This window comes from Tupaia chinensis, unplaced genomic scaffold (genome assembly GCF_000334495.1).
Source record: "Tupaia chinensis unplaced genomic scaffold, TupChi_1.0 Scaffold000407_1, whole genome shotgun sequence".
NCBI lineage: Eukaryota > Metazoa > Chordata > Mammalia > Scandentia > Tupaiidae > Tupaia > Tupaia belangeri.
Window position 1 is genome coordinate 839,377 of NW_006159909.1, and position 18,898 is coordinate 858,274.

The window sequence follows — 18,898 nt, forward strand, 5'->3', positions numbered from 1 at the left end:
AAAGAGTGGTGTGCACCTTAATATGGTACCGTCATGCTTCAGTCCTTTGCTTCAAGCCCTCCAGTCAGTCAGAACTTCGGTGTGTGCACCCATTGTGTTCAAGGTTGACTCAGGTTTCAAATCTGTGATTGGCTATGTGGCCTCCATTACAACAGATGACTACTAGTGACTGTTCCACCACAGCTGGCCCTTGTTGGAGTTTTCATGAAGGATTTCAGTTTGAGCCTATTCTGTGGAAATAGCCAATGTTCTATTAAAGGTCTATTTTACCTAAAATATTAATATTTTATATATGCAGGAACTAAAAATTCTTTTGAAAAGAAACAAATTACTCAGACTGAATCTACAAGCATAACTAATTCAAATGTCAAAGAATTTGGAATTGAGGAGTCCAACAGGAAAAATGCAACATCTCTCATTCTTTTCGAAGAGGTAGGTTTGCAGAGGTACATATTCGTGATGTCTTATTATACAAACTTATTCTAAGGACTGGCAGGTGACCTCGTGGTTGAGGGGCTAGATTCCCACCATGGCCAATTGCAGTTCACATTCTGGGCCCACTGGCCTGAAAATCTCAATCAATCAATCAATCAATCAATCAATAGTAAGTAAGTGTTCAGGGGGGAAAAACGTATTTTAAAGATTACTGTATCATTTGTTATGAAGAATTGTAAAATAGCTAAGACAGTTAAGACATCTACTTGAAATTCAAGCAAATGGAACTGTCAGCTCTATGGGCCAGTAGGTGGCTTGGAAGTTACAACAGCTGCATGCCACCTGGCCTACTGCAGGGTTCAAGTTGTGGCCCTGGTGGCTTGGAAAACATACCAGGTGTATGTGCACGTATGCCCAGAATCCCAAGAAGAGAATGGAGGAGAAGGAATTGCAGTATGGCCATTCCCTCTTTGGGGGTGATTTTTCACTTTCCCTCTCTCTCTCTGTCTCTCTCCATCTAGTACATGCACCCTATGGCAAACTAAAAGTAAATTATTAATTAAAAAATAAGAAAACTAAAGTTTATCTTAAAAAAAAAGAAACTTAGTTCTAGAGGAATTTTTCAAGAAGATGATTAATGCAATTCATGGCTTGGTGGTTACACAAATTATTCTAATGATACCTAAGTAGTTATAGGTGACTGCATTTCTTTGATTTTAATGTTTTATATTTGATAATGTTTTACTTACTAAATAATGTAAGACCTTATAAGCTTTTAGCCTGGGCTAAATTTACAATGTTCATAAATTTACAAATTTTATCTCTAGTGCATATATATATACATATATGCATCTGATAACTAAGTGAGTGATGTCTGGTAAATGTAGTTACTCATTACATTAATATTCTGATAAATGGTTTGTAGGTTGATGTCATTTTTGATGAAGATGCTGGGTTTTTGAATGCAATCAAGACATTCATGGCAACAACTAAACGACCTGTAATCCTTACTACAAACGGTAGGTAATGATGATTTTAATATAGCTAATTACTTCTGGTTAAAATACTTTATAAAAGCTTCTACTTCTGGTTAAAATACTTTATAAAAGCTTCTACTTTAGTTAGAAATATTCCTTCAAGGGTTAACAGGTAGTGTGGTGGTTAAGGCCGCTGGATCCCATATAGCTGACTACATGGTTCAAATTCTGGACCCAGCGGCTTGAAAAACTTGTTGGGCTTATGTGTTTGTGTGTCCAAAATACTGAAAGGAGAAATGGAGGAGAAGGGGTTATGGTGTGACCATCCGCTGGGTGGTGCTTTCTCACCCTCCCCACTTCGCTCTCTGTTTCTCTCTGGAGAGTGCATTCACCTTCTAGCAAATTTTAAAAAATAAATAAATAAAAAGGTTCCTTTAAAAGTCATTTAGCAAGCCCATCTGCGGTGGTGCACAGATAATACCAGCACTTGCAAGGGCCAGAAGCCACATGAGAGGTTCGTGTTTGGTTCCTGGGCCAACCTGAACATGTGGAACAGGGTTGCCTATGCCTATATTTCTAGCTGTTTGGGAGGCTGGAGCAAATGGTTTATGGTATGAAAGACTCTGTCAAAAAATACCTATCTCGGGACCAGCAGTTAGTGTAATGGCTATGTTGCTGGACTCCCATCTAGTCGACTGTGGTTTGCGTCCTGGACCCAGTGGCTTAAAACTCACACCAGGCACGTGTGCGTGTGTGCCCAAGATCCCGAGAGGAGAATGGAGGAGAAGGGATTGTGGCATGGCCATTCCCCTTGGGGGGTGATTTCTCGCTTTCTGTCTGTGTCTCTCTGTCTGGCGAGCGCATGTGCCCTATAGCAAAAAAAAAAAAAAAACTATCTCTATTTCTCTCTTCTGCTCTCTCTCTTTTCTCTTAAGAGAAAAAAAAAATGTTAACAGATTAGGCAATTGATTTACAGCCTCGAGTAATTACAAATATATCACCTTGCAAATAGTAATGCCTTTTTTAAAAAGGAGTACTACTTGGATTCATTGTGTCAGGTGTTAAATATTGAGAAAGCTGAGAACAGTGTCAGATGTAGAGAGAGGATGTGGACAAGCTAGTAAAGATATTTTGGTAGGGGAGAATATCAGCTCCTTCTCCTGATTCTTTATCATACCTATAACTGGATCAACAAACATTTACTGCCAAAGATTTTTTTATTATACAAACTAACCTTTAGTTTCTTGGTATGAGGGGACTTTAAAAGTCTGTGGTGGAATCAGCAGGTGGCATGGTGGTTGAGGTGTTAGACTCCCACGTGGTGTAGACCCCAGTTCAAGTTCCATATTTGATGACTTGCTCTCTCACTTTCTCTCTCTCTCTCTGTCTCTGGTGAGTGCATGTACCCTATAGCAAATTCTAAAAAATAATAATAATAAAAACTAAAATTAAATAAATAATTATTTTTTAAAATGTTTGTGGGTATCAATAGATGACATAATGGTTTTGTTGCTGGACTCCCACATAGTTGACCATGGTTTGAGTCCCGGGTCTGGCGACTTAAAATTCATGCCAGGCACATGTGTGTGCATGCTCAAAATCCGGAAAGGAGGGACTAGTAGTTAGCGTATAATGACTATGTCACTGGACTCCCATGTAGTCGACCGTGGTTCGTGTCCCGGACCCAGTGGCTTAAACTCCCACCGGGCACGTGTGCGTGCGTGCCCAAGATCCCGAGAGGAGAATGGAGGAGAAGGGATTGTGGCATGGCCATTCCCCCTGGGGGGTGATTTCTCGCTTTCTATCTCTCTGTCTATATCTTTCTGGCAGGTGCATGCGCCCTATAGCAAAAACCTCTCAAAAAAAAAAAAAAAAACTAAAAGGGGAATGTAGGGGTACTAAGAGGAGAATGCAGGAGAAGGGATTGCTACGTGACTATCTCCCCCATCCCCCCGGGGGTGAGTTTTTGCTTTCTGTCTCTGTCTGTCTGGCATGTGCACATGCCCTATAGCAAAAATTTCTTTAAAAAAAAAAAAAGTTTGGAAAATTTTCTACAAAAAAATTTGAAATCTATAATTTTTACATAATATACATTTTTCCATGAACTTTTGGAAAACTACATAAAAAAAAAGACTTCCTCAAAAAATATGTATATATTTATGTATATATATTTATTTATGTATAAGTATAAAATTATGCCTAGCTAATTGGGAGGATTAAGTATAAAGTATGTATATATTAATATAATAAGTTATAGTATACTTTATTAATCATACTTTAGTAATAAAGCGTAATTAGTATAAAGTGAGAAAGCAATCTGCCACATCCAGGACTTGAATTGTGATTGGCTATATGTAGTCTAGCACCTTAACCACTATCCCATCTACTGGCTCAACCAGGTATGTTTTTCAGGCTGCCAGGGCTGGGTTTGAACAGCAGTTGGCCATGTGGGGTCAGGCTGCAGGACCAGCCCAGACCCCTCATATTAATCTTAGCCATCCCTTAGCTCCAGGTAACACTTCCATGTGTGCTATTGTGTATTTTAGCTAACATAAGCAATCATCAACGTAACAATTCATCTCCTCTTCAATAGTTAGCTTTGACTATTTAAATTAAAAACTCACACAATCTCTTTTCTGTTTTTAAAATATGACAAACATTACATTATAATACTGTTTTCTAAAATTTTCATTACAAATATTCAGAAGGCTAACTCTTCTGTAGGTTCATATTAGAAATTTATGTTTATGTTAGACTCCATTTACAAATTTAATGGCCAATTTGACTGTTAGTTACTGCACTCTAAAATACTGATAAAAAATATATCACAAGGTGGACCGACAAAGTGGCATGGTGGTTGAGGGTGCTGGACTTCCGTGTGGCCAACTATGGTTTGAGTCTTGGACCTGGTGGCTTGCTTTCTTTTTGTTTGTTTGTTTTGTATTGTTTTTTGAGAGGTTTTTGCTACAGGGTGCATGCGCTTGCCAGAAAGACAGAGAGAGACAGAGAGACAGAAAGCGAGAAATCACCCCCTGGGGGGATGGCCACACTGCAATCCCTTCTCTGTTCTCCTCTTGGGATCTTAGGCATGCACACACACGCGTCTGGTGTGAGTTTAAGCCACTGGGTCCAGGACTCAAACTGTGGATGACTACTTGGGAGTCCAGCAACATAGCCATTACTGTTGCCAACTGCTGGTCCCTGGTGGCTTGCTTTCTCACCTTCCCTCTTTCTCTCTCTCACTGTCCCTGTCTGATCAAATTAAAAATAGATAAACAAATAAATAAAGTTAAATAACTATTTGAAAAAAAATTTTTTAAATTATCACAAGATAGATGATAGTTAATTATAAGATAATAGTTACTTTAGGTCAAGACAGGTCATATTAGAAAAATATAACTGGAAAAAGTTATTTGGTGGTCTTAATGTCAAAAAATGTTTATTTTTCTGTAGATCCAACATTTAGCTTAATGTTTGATGGTTGCTTTGAAGAAATCAATTTCAATACTCCTTCCCTGGTAAGTTTTGAATTTTAATGATTATAAGTTGCATGTCAAAACTATTGAAGCTATCATAATTTAAAAATGTGGTTGCTAAAGGATGTATTAAAATTTTTGAGTTTTATAAAATTTTTCATTATTTTCTTTTTGCTTAAAAAGATATTTACATGTGACTTAGTAAAGGCTCTGAAAGGGTAGAGAGAACCAGCATCACCAATGAGAATGTGATCATTTTAACAAATACAGTTTCAGGGGCCAATAGGTAGTGTAGTGGTTAAGGTGCTGGGCTCCCATATGGCCAACCATGGTTTGAGTCCCAGACCCAGAGGCTTGAAACTCACACCAGACACATGTATATGCATGCCCCAAATCCTAAGGGAATGGAGGAGAAGGGATTGTAGCATGACCATTCCCCCTTGGGAGGTGAGTTCTCACTTCCTTTCTCTCTCTGTCTCTGGCGAGTACACACACCCTATAGCAAAAATATCTCTTAAAAACCCAGAAAAACAAACATAGCTTCAGGCCAGGCAGTGGTGTGCTGGTTACGGTGCCAGATTCCCCACATGGCTGACTGCGGTTTGAGTTCTGGACATGGTGGCTTGCTTTCTCATTTTATCTCTAGGAAATTAAAATTAATCATAATGATAAATAAAATTAAATAAATAATTCTTTAAAAATAAAATGCGGGAACCAGCAGTTAGCGTAATGGTTATGTTGCTGGACTCCCACGTAGTCGACCGCGGTTCGCGTCCCGGACCCGGTGGCTTAAAACTCACACTGGGCGCGTGTGTGTGCATGCCCAAGATCCCGAGAGGAGAATGGAGGAGAAGGGATTGCGGCATGACCATCCCCCCTGGGGGGTGATTTCTCGCTTTCTGTCTCTATGTCTCTCTCTGTCTGGCGAACGCATGCGCCCTATAGCGAAAACCTCTAAAAAATAATAAATAAATTAAATAAAATGCACAGCCTCATCCTAAAAGCTTTAACTGTATTGGAAAAGTTTAAAAAGTGGCATCACTAAATTTTCTTATTTTATTTGCTGTTAAAAACTGGTAAATGTTATTAAAATTTTAAAAATATTTTTTCAAAGATGTAAATTTTTTGTTAGACTTCAGTATTCATACAGTTCTTTTCTAGTAAGAGTAGTCTACTGAAATACAATTTAAATACAGTTAAAATGTACTGTTTTTTTTTTTTTTTAAGAGAGGTTTTTGCTATAGGATGCATGTACATGCCAGAAAAGCAGAGAGAGACAGAAAGTGAGAAATCCCCCAGGGGGGATGGCCATGCTGCAATCCCTTCTCCATTCTCCTCTCAGCATTTTGGGCATGTGTGCACATGTGCCTGGTATGATCTTCAAGCTGCCGGGACTGGTACTTGAACTGCAGTCTGCTATGTGGGAATGCAGCGCCTTAACCACCACACCACCTGCTGGCCCCATACTTAGATTTTTTTTTTTTTTTGAGAGGTTTTTTTCTATAGGGCACGTGCGCTCGCCAGACAGATAGACAGAGAGACAGAAAGTGAGAAATCCCCCAGGGGGGATGGCCATGCTGCAATCCCTTCTCCTTCATTCTCCTCTCGGGATCTTGGGCACGCACGCACACGTGCCCAGCGTGAGTTTTAAGCCACTAGGTCCGGGACGCGAACCACGGTCAACTATGTGGGAGTCCAGCGACATAGCCATTACGCTAACTGCTGGTACCCCCATACTTAGAATTTTGATGACTATAAAATAACTCTAGCAAAGCTATGTCATTACTTAATCCTAAAGGGTTTTCTCAAGATTTGTAAAATGGCTTCTAGTGCTCAGGTTGGAGGTTCTCCTGTAAAAGTGTCTTTGCTGTCTTGAATGTATACAAGTGATAAAAGAAGCATATGTAAATATTTTAAATTTTGTATATCTCTCTTTTTTTAGAGAAAGAGAGATTTTTAATAGGGCATGTGCACTCGCCGGGGAGAGACAGAGAGAGAAACAGAAAGCAAGAAATCACCCACCAGGGGGATGGCCACACTACAGTCCCTTCTCCATTTTCCTCTCGGGATTTTAGGCACGCATGCACACACACCTGGTGTGAGTTTTAAGCTGCTGGGTCTGGGAATACATACATATATATACACACATATGTGTGTGTATGTATATATACATACATATATATGTGTATATATATATATAAAATGTAACTATTTGCTGGTCCCATTATATAAAATAATGGGACCAGCAAATGGTTACATTGCCGGACTCTCACATAGTCGACCATGACATTGCTGGACTCCTATAGTCAGCCACAGTTCTTGTCCTGAACACAGCAGCTGAAAACTCATACTGGGCATGTGTGTGTGTGCCCAAAATCCTGAGAGGAGAATGGAAGAGAAGGAATTGCAGCGTGGCCATCCCCCTGGGGGGTGATTTCTCAATTTCTCTCTTTCCGTCTCTCTGGTGAGCACACACACGCTATAGCAAAAATCTCTCTTAAAAATTATTTATTTAACTTTATTTATCATGATTATTATTTTTTAATTTGTCACAGGTGCTCACCAGAGAGAGAGAGAGAGAATGAGAAAGCAAGCCACAAAGTTTGGGACTTGAACTGCAGCCAGCCATGTGAGAGTCCAGTGCTTAACCGCCACATCACTTGCTGGCCTTTCCCTTCCATTTTTTAGAGCAGTTTTCTCAAGAAGAGCTTTTACAATAGTGTGAGTTTGGGCCCAACCACAATGGTACAAGTGAAAGAGTGCTGTCAGGCGATGGCTGAGGCCACATGGGAGGCCTGGGTTCAGTTCCCAGCCCTACCTAAACAGGATTCATGTAGTGTGGTCCTAGCTAATTGGGAGGCTAGGATGAAAGGATCCATGGTGAGACCCTGTCAAAAATACCTCTCTCTCTGTGTCTCTGTCCCTTTTGCACTCTCGTACACACCCTCATTATTATCTCTCTTTCATAAAAGAAAATACTGTGATGTTTAGCAAAATTTGTCTCACTTTTAGATTTTGTTCATTTGTATTGCTGTATTTACGTTAACTCTGCAACTAACCATGTTCCTCTCTGTTTTTAAGCTTAATGTTGCAAGCTACCTACAAATGATCTGCTTGACTGAGAATTTTAGAACTGATGTAAAAGACCTTGTAACTTTATTAACTGCAAATACTTGTGATATCAGAAAAAGTATCCTTTACTTACAATTCTGGATTAGAAGTGGAGGTGGATTTTTAGAAGACAGGCCATTATCCCTTTGTCGTAAGTTGTTTCTATTATTGGGATCGTATATTTAAATATATGATGTACTAAAATATGTGAAATAAAGTTCTGAGCATCCAGTTATCACATAAATCTTCCCCTTTTTTGGAGAGATTTTTCCATGTGCGGTCGCCAGAAAGAGAGAGACAGACAAAAAGCGAGAAATCACCCCCAGGGGGCATGGCCATGCCGCAATCCCTTCTCTTGGGATCTTGGGCACGCATGCACACATGCCTGGCATGAATTTTAAGCCACCGGGTCCGGGACGCGAACCGCAGTCGACTACATGCAAGTCCAGCGACATAGCCATTACGCTAACTGCTGGTCCCTGCATTAATCTTCATAATAAACATACCATCAACTTGGTTCGTGGAAAATTTTATAAGCATTAAATGTGGGATAATAGAATTACACTGAACCAGGAAACAGATTTCTTGCCTGGCTATACTACTTTTTATTATATATCTTCAAAAATTCAACTTACTTCTTTTTAAAAAATTATTTATTTATTTAATTTTTGTTTGAATAATTATTTTATTTAACTTTATTTATTTTTAATTTGACCAAAGAGGGACAGAGTGGGGGGTGGAGTGAGAAAGCAAGCCACCAGATCCGGGACTCAAACCATGGTTAGCCATGTGGGAATCCAGTGCTCTTAACCACCATGCCACCTGCTGGCCCTATTTATTTCATTTTATTTGTTATTATTATTACTTTTTCAATTTGACCAAAGAGAAAGAAGAGAACATGACAAAGCAAGCTGACAGATTCAGGACTTGAACTGTGTGAGTCATGTGGGACTCTAGTGTCATAACCACCACGCCTCTGCCAGCCTCTACTTACCTCTTTGAACTTGTCCCATTACCTTGAAAACAAGAAGTTTGAAGTAGGTAATCTGTGAATCACTGGTTTTTTTTTTTTTTTTCCAAGAAAGATTTTTGCTATAGAGCATGTATATTCACCAGAGAGATAGAGAGCAAGAAATCACCCCCCACAGGGAATGGCTATGCCACAATCCCTTCTCCTCTTGGGATCTTAGGCATGCACACACATGTGCACGGCTTGTTTCAAGCCACCAGGTCCAGAACTTGAACTGCAGTAGATTACATGGGAGTCTAGCAATGTAATCATTAGGCCAAATGCTGGTCCTGTGAATTACTTTTTTTTTTTTTCAAAAATTATTTATTTTAATTTTATTTATTTGTTCATTTATTTTAATTTGACCAGAGAGAAACACAGAGAAAGTGAGAAAGCAAGCCACTAGGTCCAGGACTTGAACTGTGGTCAGCCATGTGGGAGTGTCCAGCACCTTAACCAACACGCCACCTGCTAGTCCCCTTGTGAATTACTTTTTATTTTGCAATATTATTTTAAGATTATAAAAGTAGTATGATCTTTTTTTTTTTTTGGAGAGATTTTTGCTATAGGGTGCGTGCGCTCGCCAGACAGACAGAGAGAGACATTAGAGACAGACAGCGAGAAATCACCCACCAGGGGGGATGGTCACGCCGCAATCCCTTCTCCTCCATTCTCCTCTCGGGATCTTGGGCACGCACACACATGCGCCCGGCGTGAGTTTTAAGCCACCGGGTCCGGGACGCGAACCACAGTTGACTACGTGGGAGTCTAGTGACATAGTCATTACGCTAACTGCTGGTTCCCAAAGTAGTATGATCTTGCTTAAAACAAAACAAAACAAAACAAAATTCCCACCTCCTTTTCTTTCCTTTCCTAAAAGTTTGACTGTTAAATTTTCTAAACTTTTACTTATACATTCATTAACATAGTTTCTTATAAAACAAATAGAAGTATAATAACTATTTAACATTTTTTAGTTACGAATACATTTTTTTCTCCATCAGTTTATATGGATGTATCTCATTCTTTTTATGCAATTGTACTATAACTAGGCTTCTTTTTTTACCTATTGAGTACTGTTTTTTTTTTTTTTTTTTTTTTTTTTTGGGGGTGTTTTTTTTTTTTTTTTTTTTTTTTTTTTTTTTTTTTTTGCTATAGGGCGTGTGCTTCACCAGAAAGACAGAGAGAGAGACAGAGAGAAATCATTCCCTGGGGGATGAACATACTGACACACACACACACACACACACACACACACACACACCTGGTGTGAGTTTCAAGCCACTGGGTCCAAGACTCGAACTTCCATTGGCCATGTAAGAGTCCAGTATCTTAACCACTACACCATCTGGTGGCCCCAAATAGTCTATAATTTTATTTATACTAAGAGCTGTATTATTTCAAAAACATTTTAATTTCCTTTTATTTGTTGTTGTTTTAGACTTTGTACTAGGGCATGTGTGTTCACCAGAAAGTGGGAAAGTTAAGATGTCAACCCCCCCAGGGCGGATGGCCATGCCACAGTCTCTTCTCCTCCACTCTCCTGTGGAAGACATGCATGCACACATACCTAGTGTGCTTTTCAAGCATCTGGGTCTGGAAATCAAACTGGTCGGCATGTGGGAATCCAGAGTCTCAACCACCATGCCACCTGCTGCCCAACTTTATTCTTTTTCAAATTAGACGCATATGTATTTTTAAAGAATTATTTGACTATTCATTTACTTATTATTATTCTTTTAGTTTAAGCACAGAGAGACAGAGAGAGAGAGAGAAAGTGAGAAAGCAAGCTACCAGATCTGGGACTTGAACCATGGTCGGCCATGTGTGATTCCAAGCACCTGAACGACACAGCACCTGCTGGCCCCTAGACACATAGATTTAATTTAATGTAAGCTCTGAGCTTAAACTTTTTCAAAAGCAAATAGGATAAGATATGGAAAATATCCTAGTGTAAAAAAAATTAGTTTAATAACTATTGTCATATGATATAAATGGTTAAACCCAAAACATTGGAGGACAGATACTAAGAGTGGCGTAGTTTCTTCTTCTTCTTCCTTTTTTTTTTTTTTTTGTAATTTATTTAAAAAAAAAAAATTAGAAGGCATGTATGTGAGCCAGAGAGAGAGTAAAGGAGAGTGAGATAGCATCCCTCATGGGCTGGTCCTACCACAGTCCTTTTTCCATCATTTCTGCCTCCTTTTGAGATTTTGGGCACACAACTTCACACAACTTCCTGATGCATCTTTCAAACCACCAAATCTGGGATTTGAACTATGCAGTCAGCTGTATGGGATCCAGCTGCCTTAACCACCATGCCACTGGCTTGGCCTAGTTTCTCAGATACACACTCATTAGAAAGTCAAATATTACAGAAGTATATAAAGTAAAACGTAGGGACCAGCAGATGGCGTAATGGTTATGTCACTGGACTCCCATGTAGTCGACCACAGTTCAAATCCTGGACCCAGTGCATTAAAACTCAGTTTGGGCATGTGTACATGCGTGCTCAAAATCCCAAGAGAGGAATGGAAGAAAAAGGATGGCGAGGCCATCCCCTATGGAGGGTGATTTTTGTTTTCTGTCTGTCTCTCTCCGTCTCTCTGGTGAGCATGTATACCTTATAGCAAAAAATCTCTCACAAAAAAAAAGTAAAATGTGGAAGATATTTCTCCACTTCTTAAAGGTAGCCACTGTTACACCTTTATCTATGCACATAAAATATTGCTAAGTGCTTATTTAGCAATATTACCCAGTGTTACAGTGTTAAATGGTTACTTTTAACCTGAACATTTATTGTCAGCATGTACGGTTCTGTCTTACCCTTTTTCACAGCTATATGATATTCCATAGCATGAAATGGATGTGTTGTAATTTAATCAACCATCACATATTCATTTACTTATTTAAATTGTCTTCAGTTTTTCATTATAGTGAAGTGCAGTGAATGTGTTTATACACATATCCTTGAACATGTCTATGAGTAATCCTGAATTCTAGAAGTGTGATTGCTGGACCAAAGGCTATCTACAATTCAATTTTTTTTTTCAAATGTCGGAGAGAAAGAAAATCTCTCTTACTGGGACCTAGTCACATTTCAATCCTTTTTCCTTTAATTCTCTGTTCTGCTAGGATCATGGAGATAGGCACGTGCACCTGGAGTGTTTTTCATGTCTCTGGGTTGGGACTCAAACCCTGGTTGGTCATGTGAGATCTGGCTTCCTCCGCAGTGTTTAATGGCTACAGCTCTATTACCAGGCTGGCCCATACTTCACTTTTTTTTTCAATTATAGAGAAGGGGAGACCTTACTTGGAGGTGGTCATACTGCAATTCCTTCTACATTTCTCCATCCTATCAAGATTCTGGGCACCCAGGCACAAGTGCTCAGCATGTTTTTCAAGCAGCAGGAGATGGTACTCAAACTGGGCTCAGTCATGTGGGATTTGGTTTCCTCAATCACCAGGCGATGGGACAGGCCCTTACTCGACATCTTGATAGGCACTGCGAATTTGCCCTGTGAAGAAAACTGTCCCAATTTATGCCGCTGCAATTAAGTAGTATATGATGGCTCTCTTATGTGTTCCATCAACAGAACTACATCATCAGTCTTTTAAATTTTGCTGGTTTAAAAGATGAAACAGGGACCAGCAGTTGGCATGGTAGTCGGGCGCTGGACACTCCCACATGGCCGACCACAGTTCAAGTCCCAGACCTGGTGGCTTGCCTTCTCGTTTTCCTTCTCTCTCTGTCTCTCTCTGGTCAAACTAAAATAAATGAATGAACAAATAAAATTAAATAAATAATTCTTAATAAATAAAAGATGAAACATGAATAGTACAAGGGAGTCTTTAAAAAGTTCATGAGAGAGCCAACAGGTGGCATGGTGATTACGGTGGCTGGATTCCACATGACTGACAGCATGATTCAAGTCCCAGACTTGGTGGCTTGAAAAACGTACTGGGCCCAAAATCCCAAGAAAAGGTCAGAGAAGGAATTGCTACATCACCTCTGGGGATGCTTTCTCACTTTCCCTGTCTGTCTGTCTCCCTGTCTTTCTCTCCCCTTCTCTCTCTCTCTCTTTGTCTTGGACAACGCACTCTACAGCAAAAATGGAAAAAAATCAATATTAAAATTTCATGGAAAGTGAAAAGTTAAAATGAAAAAAACTATGCATAGATTTCAAACATTTTTGCACCAAAAGTTTAATAGGTGTTTCTTTTTCTTCTGTGACATGCCAGTTCACAATCCTTGTACTTTTTTTCTATTGGATTTAGTTTCTTTATTTATGATAGCATGTATGGACTCACACGAGAGAGGGGAGCACCCTCCACAGGGTGTCGTCACACTGTGATCCCCTTCTTCCAGCCTACTGGATCTTAGGTACTTGTCTGTGTTCCCTGCATTTTAAGTTTCAAGTTGGCTGGGCTGGGCATTCTAACTTTGGTCACCATATGCAGTTGAGCTTCTCTTCAGCATCCTGTTAACACTGCACCATGGAGCCAGCCCAGCTATTGTATTGTTTTGAAAATCCTTCATCATCACCTCATATAGTTCATGTACTGTTAGAAGTAATGTTTATGGGGCCAGATGGTGGTATAGTGGTTAAGGCCATGGACTCTCCCACATGGCCAGCTGTGGTTTGAGTCCTGGACCTGGGCTTGAAAATCATGCCCCGGGGGGCATGTGCATGCGTCCCCAGAATTCCAAGAAGAGATTCATTTTTGTGTACACAAGAATGTGCTCTCCAGTGAGCACACATTCCTTATGACAAAAATCTTAAAAACAAAAGTAATGCTTATGTGATACTCTTAATGAATTAAATCCTTATGTGCATAAGAACAAAATAAGGGTATAGGTCCAGAAAATGCCAAAAGATCTTGTGCTTTAAATTATTGTTTGATACCATTTGTTTATGATGTGTTTAGCTAAAATTTTCTTTTGATCTTGTAGGAGGAAATAGCAGAAATGTACAACTAGTTTGTTCGGGAGATGTCCCAGATTCCAAAAATAACTCTAAAAATGCTAACAAGAATCGTATAAATCTTCCCAAATGTGACATTGGCTGTGCTGAAACCTCGTTTGGCCTTAAGAACGTTTTTTCCCCATCTGAAGACTTGTATTCATTTTTAAAGGTATTTTCAATGTGTAGTGTAGACTGTTGAATTTATGTTCCTTTCCAAAACTCAGTCCTTACCAGTCTTTTGAATCTTAAGTTTAACTTGCCTATAAATTTTATAGTCTTTAGATTTCTGATTGTAACATATTCTACCTCTTCAGCAAAAATTGGCATTGTTCTAAATGCATATTATAAGATTTAGAGTAAAACTTAGAGATTTTTCAGATAAAAATGACAATTTTAGTCTCTAAAGATATAATTTTTAAAAATGAGGTTCTAATTGTTGGAGTATGTACTAAATACTAGAGGACTCAAATCTCCAAATTAGTGAACTAAATTTAATTTTTAACTCATGGTATTATTTTTATGTATTAAATATAGGTTAATAAAATTGCAAGAGGAAATGACTTGGTATTTTAAAAATAGAATAACGAAAACACTGTATTCATATGGATAGAAAATGTTCAAAATATGTACTATGATAACACTTTACTCAAAATGATTTTTCAGCACAAAATCACAACCAAGGAAGAATGGCATAAACTCATCCAGCTTCTTACAGAATTCCAAATGCAGAATGTGGATTTTTTATACAGTAACCTTGAGTTCATTCTACCAATACCAGTTGATATTCTTCCAGAAACAAAAAACCTTTGTGGCTCATTAGTAACTGTGGATGCCAGTGCAGCAACAAAAAGTATGAAATGTCTTACCAGGAAACCTTCTGGAGAGCAGCCATTGAGAAAGTCACAAAAAAAGAAACATAAGAAAAAGATGGTGACACTAGATGATAGTGACTTATTTGACACTGAATTGCATTTCCCTCCTGAGGTTATTAGCCTGTCTCCTGAACTGTCTTCATCAAATTCAGAAGAACGTACAGACAAAGACAATGAACACAATCCAGAGACAAAAAACCTAAACCAATGTTTGGACCCTAACAGTGAGTCTGTATCTCCTCTTCCTAAAACACCAGCGGAAAAAAAGTGTTCTGCCCTTGTTTCTCATTGTTTAAATTCTCTCACAGAGTTCATGGATAACATGTCCTTCTTAGATGCCCTTGTAACCGATATAAGAGAACAAAAGGAATTTGGTAAAAATGACTTCAGTTGGACAAATGGAAAGGTTAAAAGTGGACTTTGTGATGAGTTTAGCCTTGAGAATAGTGATGGATGGACTTCTCAAAGCTCTGCAGAATTAAAGGCAGCCACAGAAGCTCTCAGTTTTACTAAATGTTCTTCTACTATTTCAAAAGCATTGGAATCCTCCTTGAATGCTTGCAAGAGATTAGGAAGAGATCCAACCAGTGATCTTACTTTTCATGTTTCACAAAAGCGCAATGATGTATACTTCAGTCAGTCAACGGCTAATTTAGAGTAAGTCTTTTTACTTTCTATTTTCAGATATAAATGATAACAAGAAATAATTTTTTTCTTTCTTGGTAATTTTTAAATGGGGGCCAGCAGGTGGCATGATGGTTAAGGTGTTGGACTCCCACATAGCTGCAGTTTGAGTTCCTGACCTAGTGATTTGCTTTCTTGCTTTCCCTCTCTCTCTCTCTCTCTCGTGAGCACACATGCCCTATGGCAAATTAAAATAATAATAATAAAATAAATCTGTAAAAAATAATTTTGAAATGTTAGGCTATTAGTCATGGTAATCACTTAATGTAGCTTCTAATGAGACAGTTAAGGAGACAACTGATTTCTGAGAAGAGAAATAATGATAGATTAGGTAAGGTTTTATCAGTGAATTTTTTTTAAAGAATTCTTTTATTTAACTTTATTATTATTTTCCAGTTTGATCAGAGAGATAGAGAGAGACAGAGAGGGAAAGTGAGAAAGCAAGCCACCAGATCTGGGACTTGATCCGTGGCTAGCCATGCAGGAGTCCAGCATCTTTAACTACCATGCCACCTGCCAGCCCCAGGGAAACTCTCGAATGACAGGGAAAGGAGGTTGGACTTGCTGTGACAGGTAGCTAAGTAGTGATTAAGATTTTTTAGGGACCAGTAGGTGGTATAGTAGTTGAGGCACTGGACGCCCACATGACTGACCACAGGTCAGTCCTGGACTGCACAGCTTTCTCTCTCTCTCTGGTAAGTGCATGTGCCATATAGCAAATTAAAATAATAATAATAAATAATTCTTTTAAAAATAGGAATGGAAGTAACTGGTGCATTGATAGGAAATTAGTCTAGAGGTATTATCTAATCTAGACCAGAGGCAGGGAAACTTGTTTTGGGATTGTTGCATTTTTATTGGGCATCAAAAATAAAGTTATGCATTACTTTTCATTTTCAGCAATGCTTTGAAGAGGGTAGCAGTCATTAAAAGTGTATTTTCTAGTCGATCTCTTCTAAACCTGGGTAATAGACAAGCTAGTATAACTGAATACTTGCCAACTCTTCGAAACATCTGTAGGACCGAGAAGCTAAAAGAACAAGGAAAAAGTAAAAGAAGGTAAAGTCTCTAAAATATAACATTGGTGATAGCTGTTTCAAGGTTAATCAGTAGTCTCATTAGATGAAAATATTAATATAAAATTGTCTTTTCCTTTTAATTTTGACAGATTCCTGCACTATTTTGAGGGAATTCATCTCGACATTCCAAAAGAGACTATGAATACTTTGGCAGCTGACTTCCCTTAATATTCCACCCTGGGCCAGCCAGTAGCATTATTGGTTAAGGTGGCTGAATTCCACATGGCTGAATGTGTGGTTTGAGTCCGCGATCCAGTGAATTGAGTAATGTATGGTCTGGGCTCATGCGCATGCATGCCCAAAATCTCTGAAGGAGAGAAAGATGGAGAAGAAGGGATTGCAGTTACCATTCCCCTTGGGAAGGTGCTTTCTCACTTTCCCTTTTTCTCTGTCTCTGTCTCCGGAGAACACATACTCCCTCTGGCAAATTTTTTAAAAAAAAATTCCACCTTAATAATGCTTTGTACAGATTATTATATGGTCTTTAAGATGCATTTTTGTATTATGTTGATTTTCATGGAAGGATTTATTTCTCATAATGTACATTTAAAACTCTGTATATTTCTTATTGGTGTGCATATATTTAAAATGAAAAAAATTGAATTACAAGTTGTATATATGATTGTGGTAGTATTTTTCTTGAATTTTTTTGTATTTGATTTAGCTTTGTTGGAATATTTTTTTGTATGTGAGTGAGCTATTTCTAGAAGGTAAAGTTCACTGAGCTAGTTCTACAGCTGTTTCTGTGTTAAACTAATCTACAGTTTTCCCCTTTCCTGTTACTCTTAGTCTCCTCCTCTCAACCAAGTATATGTTCTGTGAAATTTAAATATGAATCACCTAACTTTTAAAAATAAGTTTACAACATATAAAATATGAACTTACATTTGTAATACATATGAAAACTAAGAGGAAAATTATGTCATTTTTCAAAAGGTAGCATCTTCTTGATAAATTTCTTTCTGTTTTTTGTTTTAATACATAGTTTTGCCTTAGGGTGCGTGCACTCACTGAAGAGAGACAGAGAAAGAGACATAGAGAGTGAAAGGGAGAAATCACCCCCTGAGGGTATGGCCACACCACAATCCCTTCTTTTCCATTCTTCTCTCTGGATCTTGGGCACACACACATACCTGGTGTGATTTTTAAGCCACCGGGTCCAGGACTCGAACCATGGTTGACTGGGTGGGAGTCCAGCAATGTAACTGCTATGCCATCTGCTGGCCCCAATAAATTTATTTCTAATATACTTCTCCAGCACCTTTTATCATTGAATCATTGCATATTGATGACAAAGTAAAATCAAGATTGTGAATTACAGTGTTTATAAATCTTTTTAGCACCCATACATATGTGATATCTTGCATACCTTTGTGAACTAAAATAATTTGCCTTGTACATTTTTCTTGTATTTTTATATCACTGCTATTTAATTTCATAAAGATATTAATATATCTGTTTTGGACAAACTGCTATTCATTAAAAGGAGGATTCTATGATAAGATTTCTACATAATGGCCATTAACACCTAAGGTTATGTTTTTGGAAAGAAGTGTATATTTTTAATAATATGATTTTAAAATATCACATTTTACTTAAAATCACTTTGCAATCAGATAATCAGGAGTTTTTAAAAAATAGCTCCTTATCTTAAGGTTTATATTATATATTAGCTTAATATTCAGATACATTATCTGGTGAATTATATTAACTAAAAAATTAAGGATCCTAATTTTGTACAGTTGTGAAAATATAGATGCATACCTGTTTATAAATGTCTAAAAATATGTTTTTACTTATTTGTTCAACTTACCTTTCTTGTATTGGTTAGTATATTGTTATAATTAAATGATAAAGTTAAAGGCTTCATCCAGTATTTATGTAAGAGTTCAAGATATCATCATCTTGGTAAATAAGTATATTGTATAGGCTTGGATATAGGATATATTTTATAGGTTTTGTTCCTATAAAATAAGAAAATAAGATCTTCTGATGCAATTTTTTTTTGCCAAAGGGCAGATGCATTCACCTGAGAGAGTGAGAGAGAGAGTGAGAACTCACCCCTCTTGTGGGGGACAGTCACACTGCAATCCCTTCTCCTCTATTCTCCTCTCAGTTTTGGGTATGCCCGCACATATTCCTGGCATGTTTTCAGGTCGCCAGGTCCGTAACTTGAACTGTGCAGCCAGCCACGTGAGATCCAGTGCCTTAACCTCCATACCTCTGAAGCTTTTTTTAAAAAAGTACATTGACTATTTTTTTTATTTCCAGAGTTTCTCCAGTACACCACT

The 18,898-nt window shown here is 38.2% G+C and overlaps 1 protein-coding gene across 2 annotated transcripts in view; it reads left to right on the forward strand.

Annotated features, from left to right (window-relative positions):
• ATAD5 (ATPase family AAA domain containing 5) overlaps positions 1-17,576 on the forward strand; it is a 75,187-nt gene extending 57,611 nt beyond the window's left edge. For both annotated transcript variants that reach the window (XM_014590109.2, XM_006154358.3), the window contains exons 16-23: positions 299-432; positions 1,361-1,454; positions 4,866-4,930; positions 7,970-8,150; positions 13,960-14,141; positions 14,636-15,501; positions 16,429-16,587; positions 16,697-17,576. In XM_014590109.2, coding sequence (XP_014445595.1) covers positions 299-432; positions 1,361-1,454; positions 4,866-4,930; positions 7,970-8,150; positions 13,960-14,141; positions 14,636-15,501; positions 16,429-16,587; positions 16,697-16,775 — 1,760 coding nt within the window. In that variant the 3' untranslated portion in view covers positions 16,776-17,576. The remainder of the gene's footprint in view (positions 1-298; positions 433-1,360; positions 1,455-4,865; positions 4,931-7,969; positions 8,151-13,959; positions 14,142-14,635; positions 15,502-16,428; positions 16,588-16,696) is intronic.
• Positions 17,577-18,898: the final 1,322 nt, after the last annotated feature.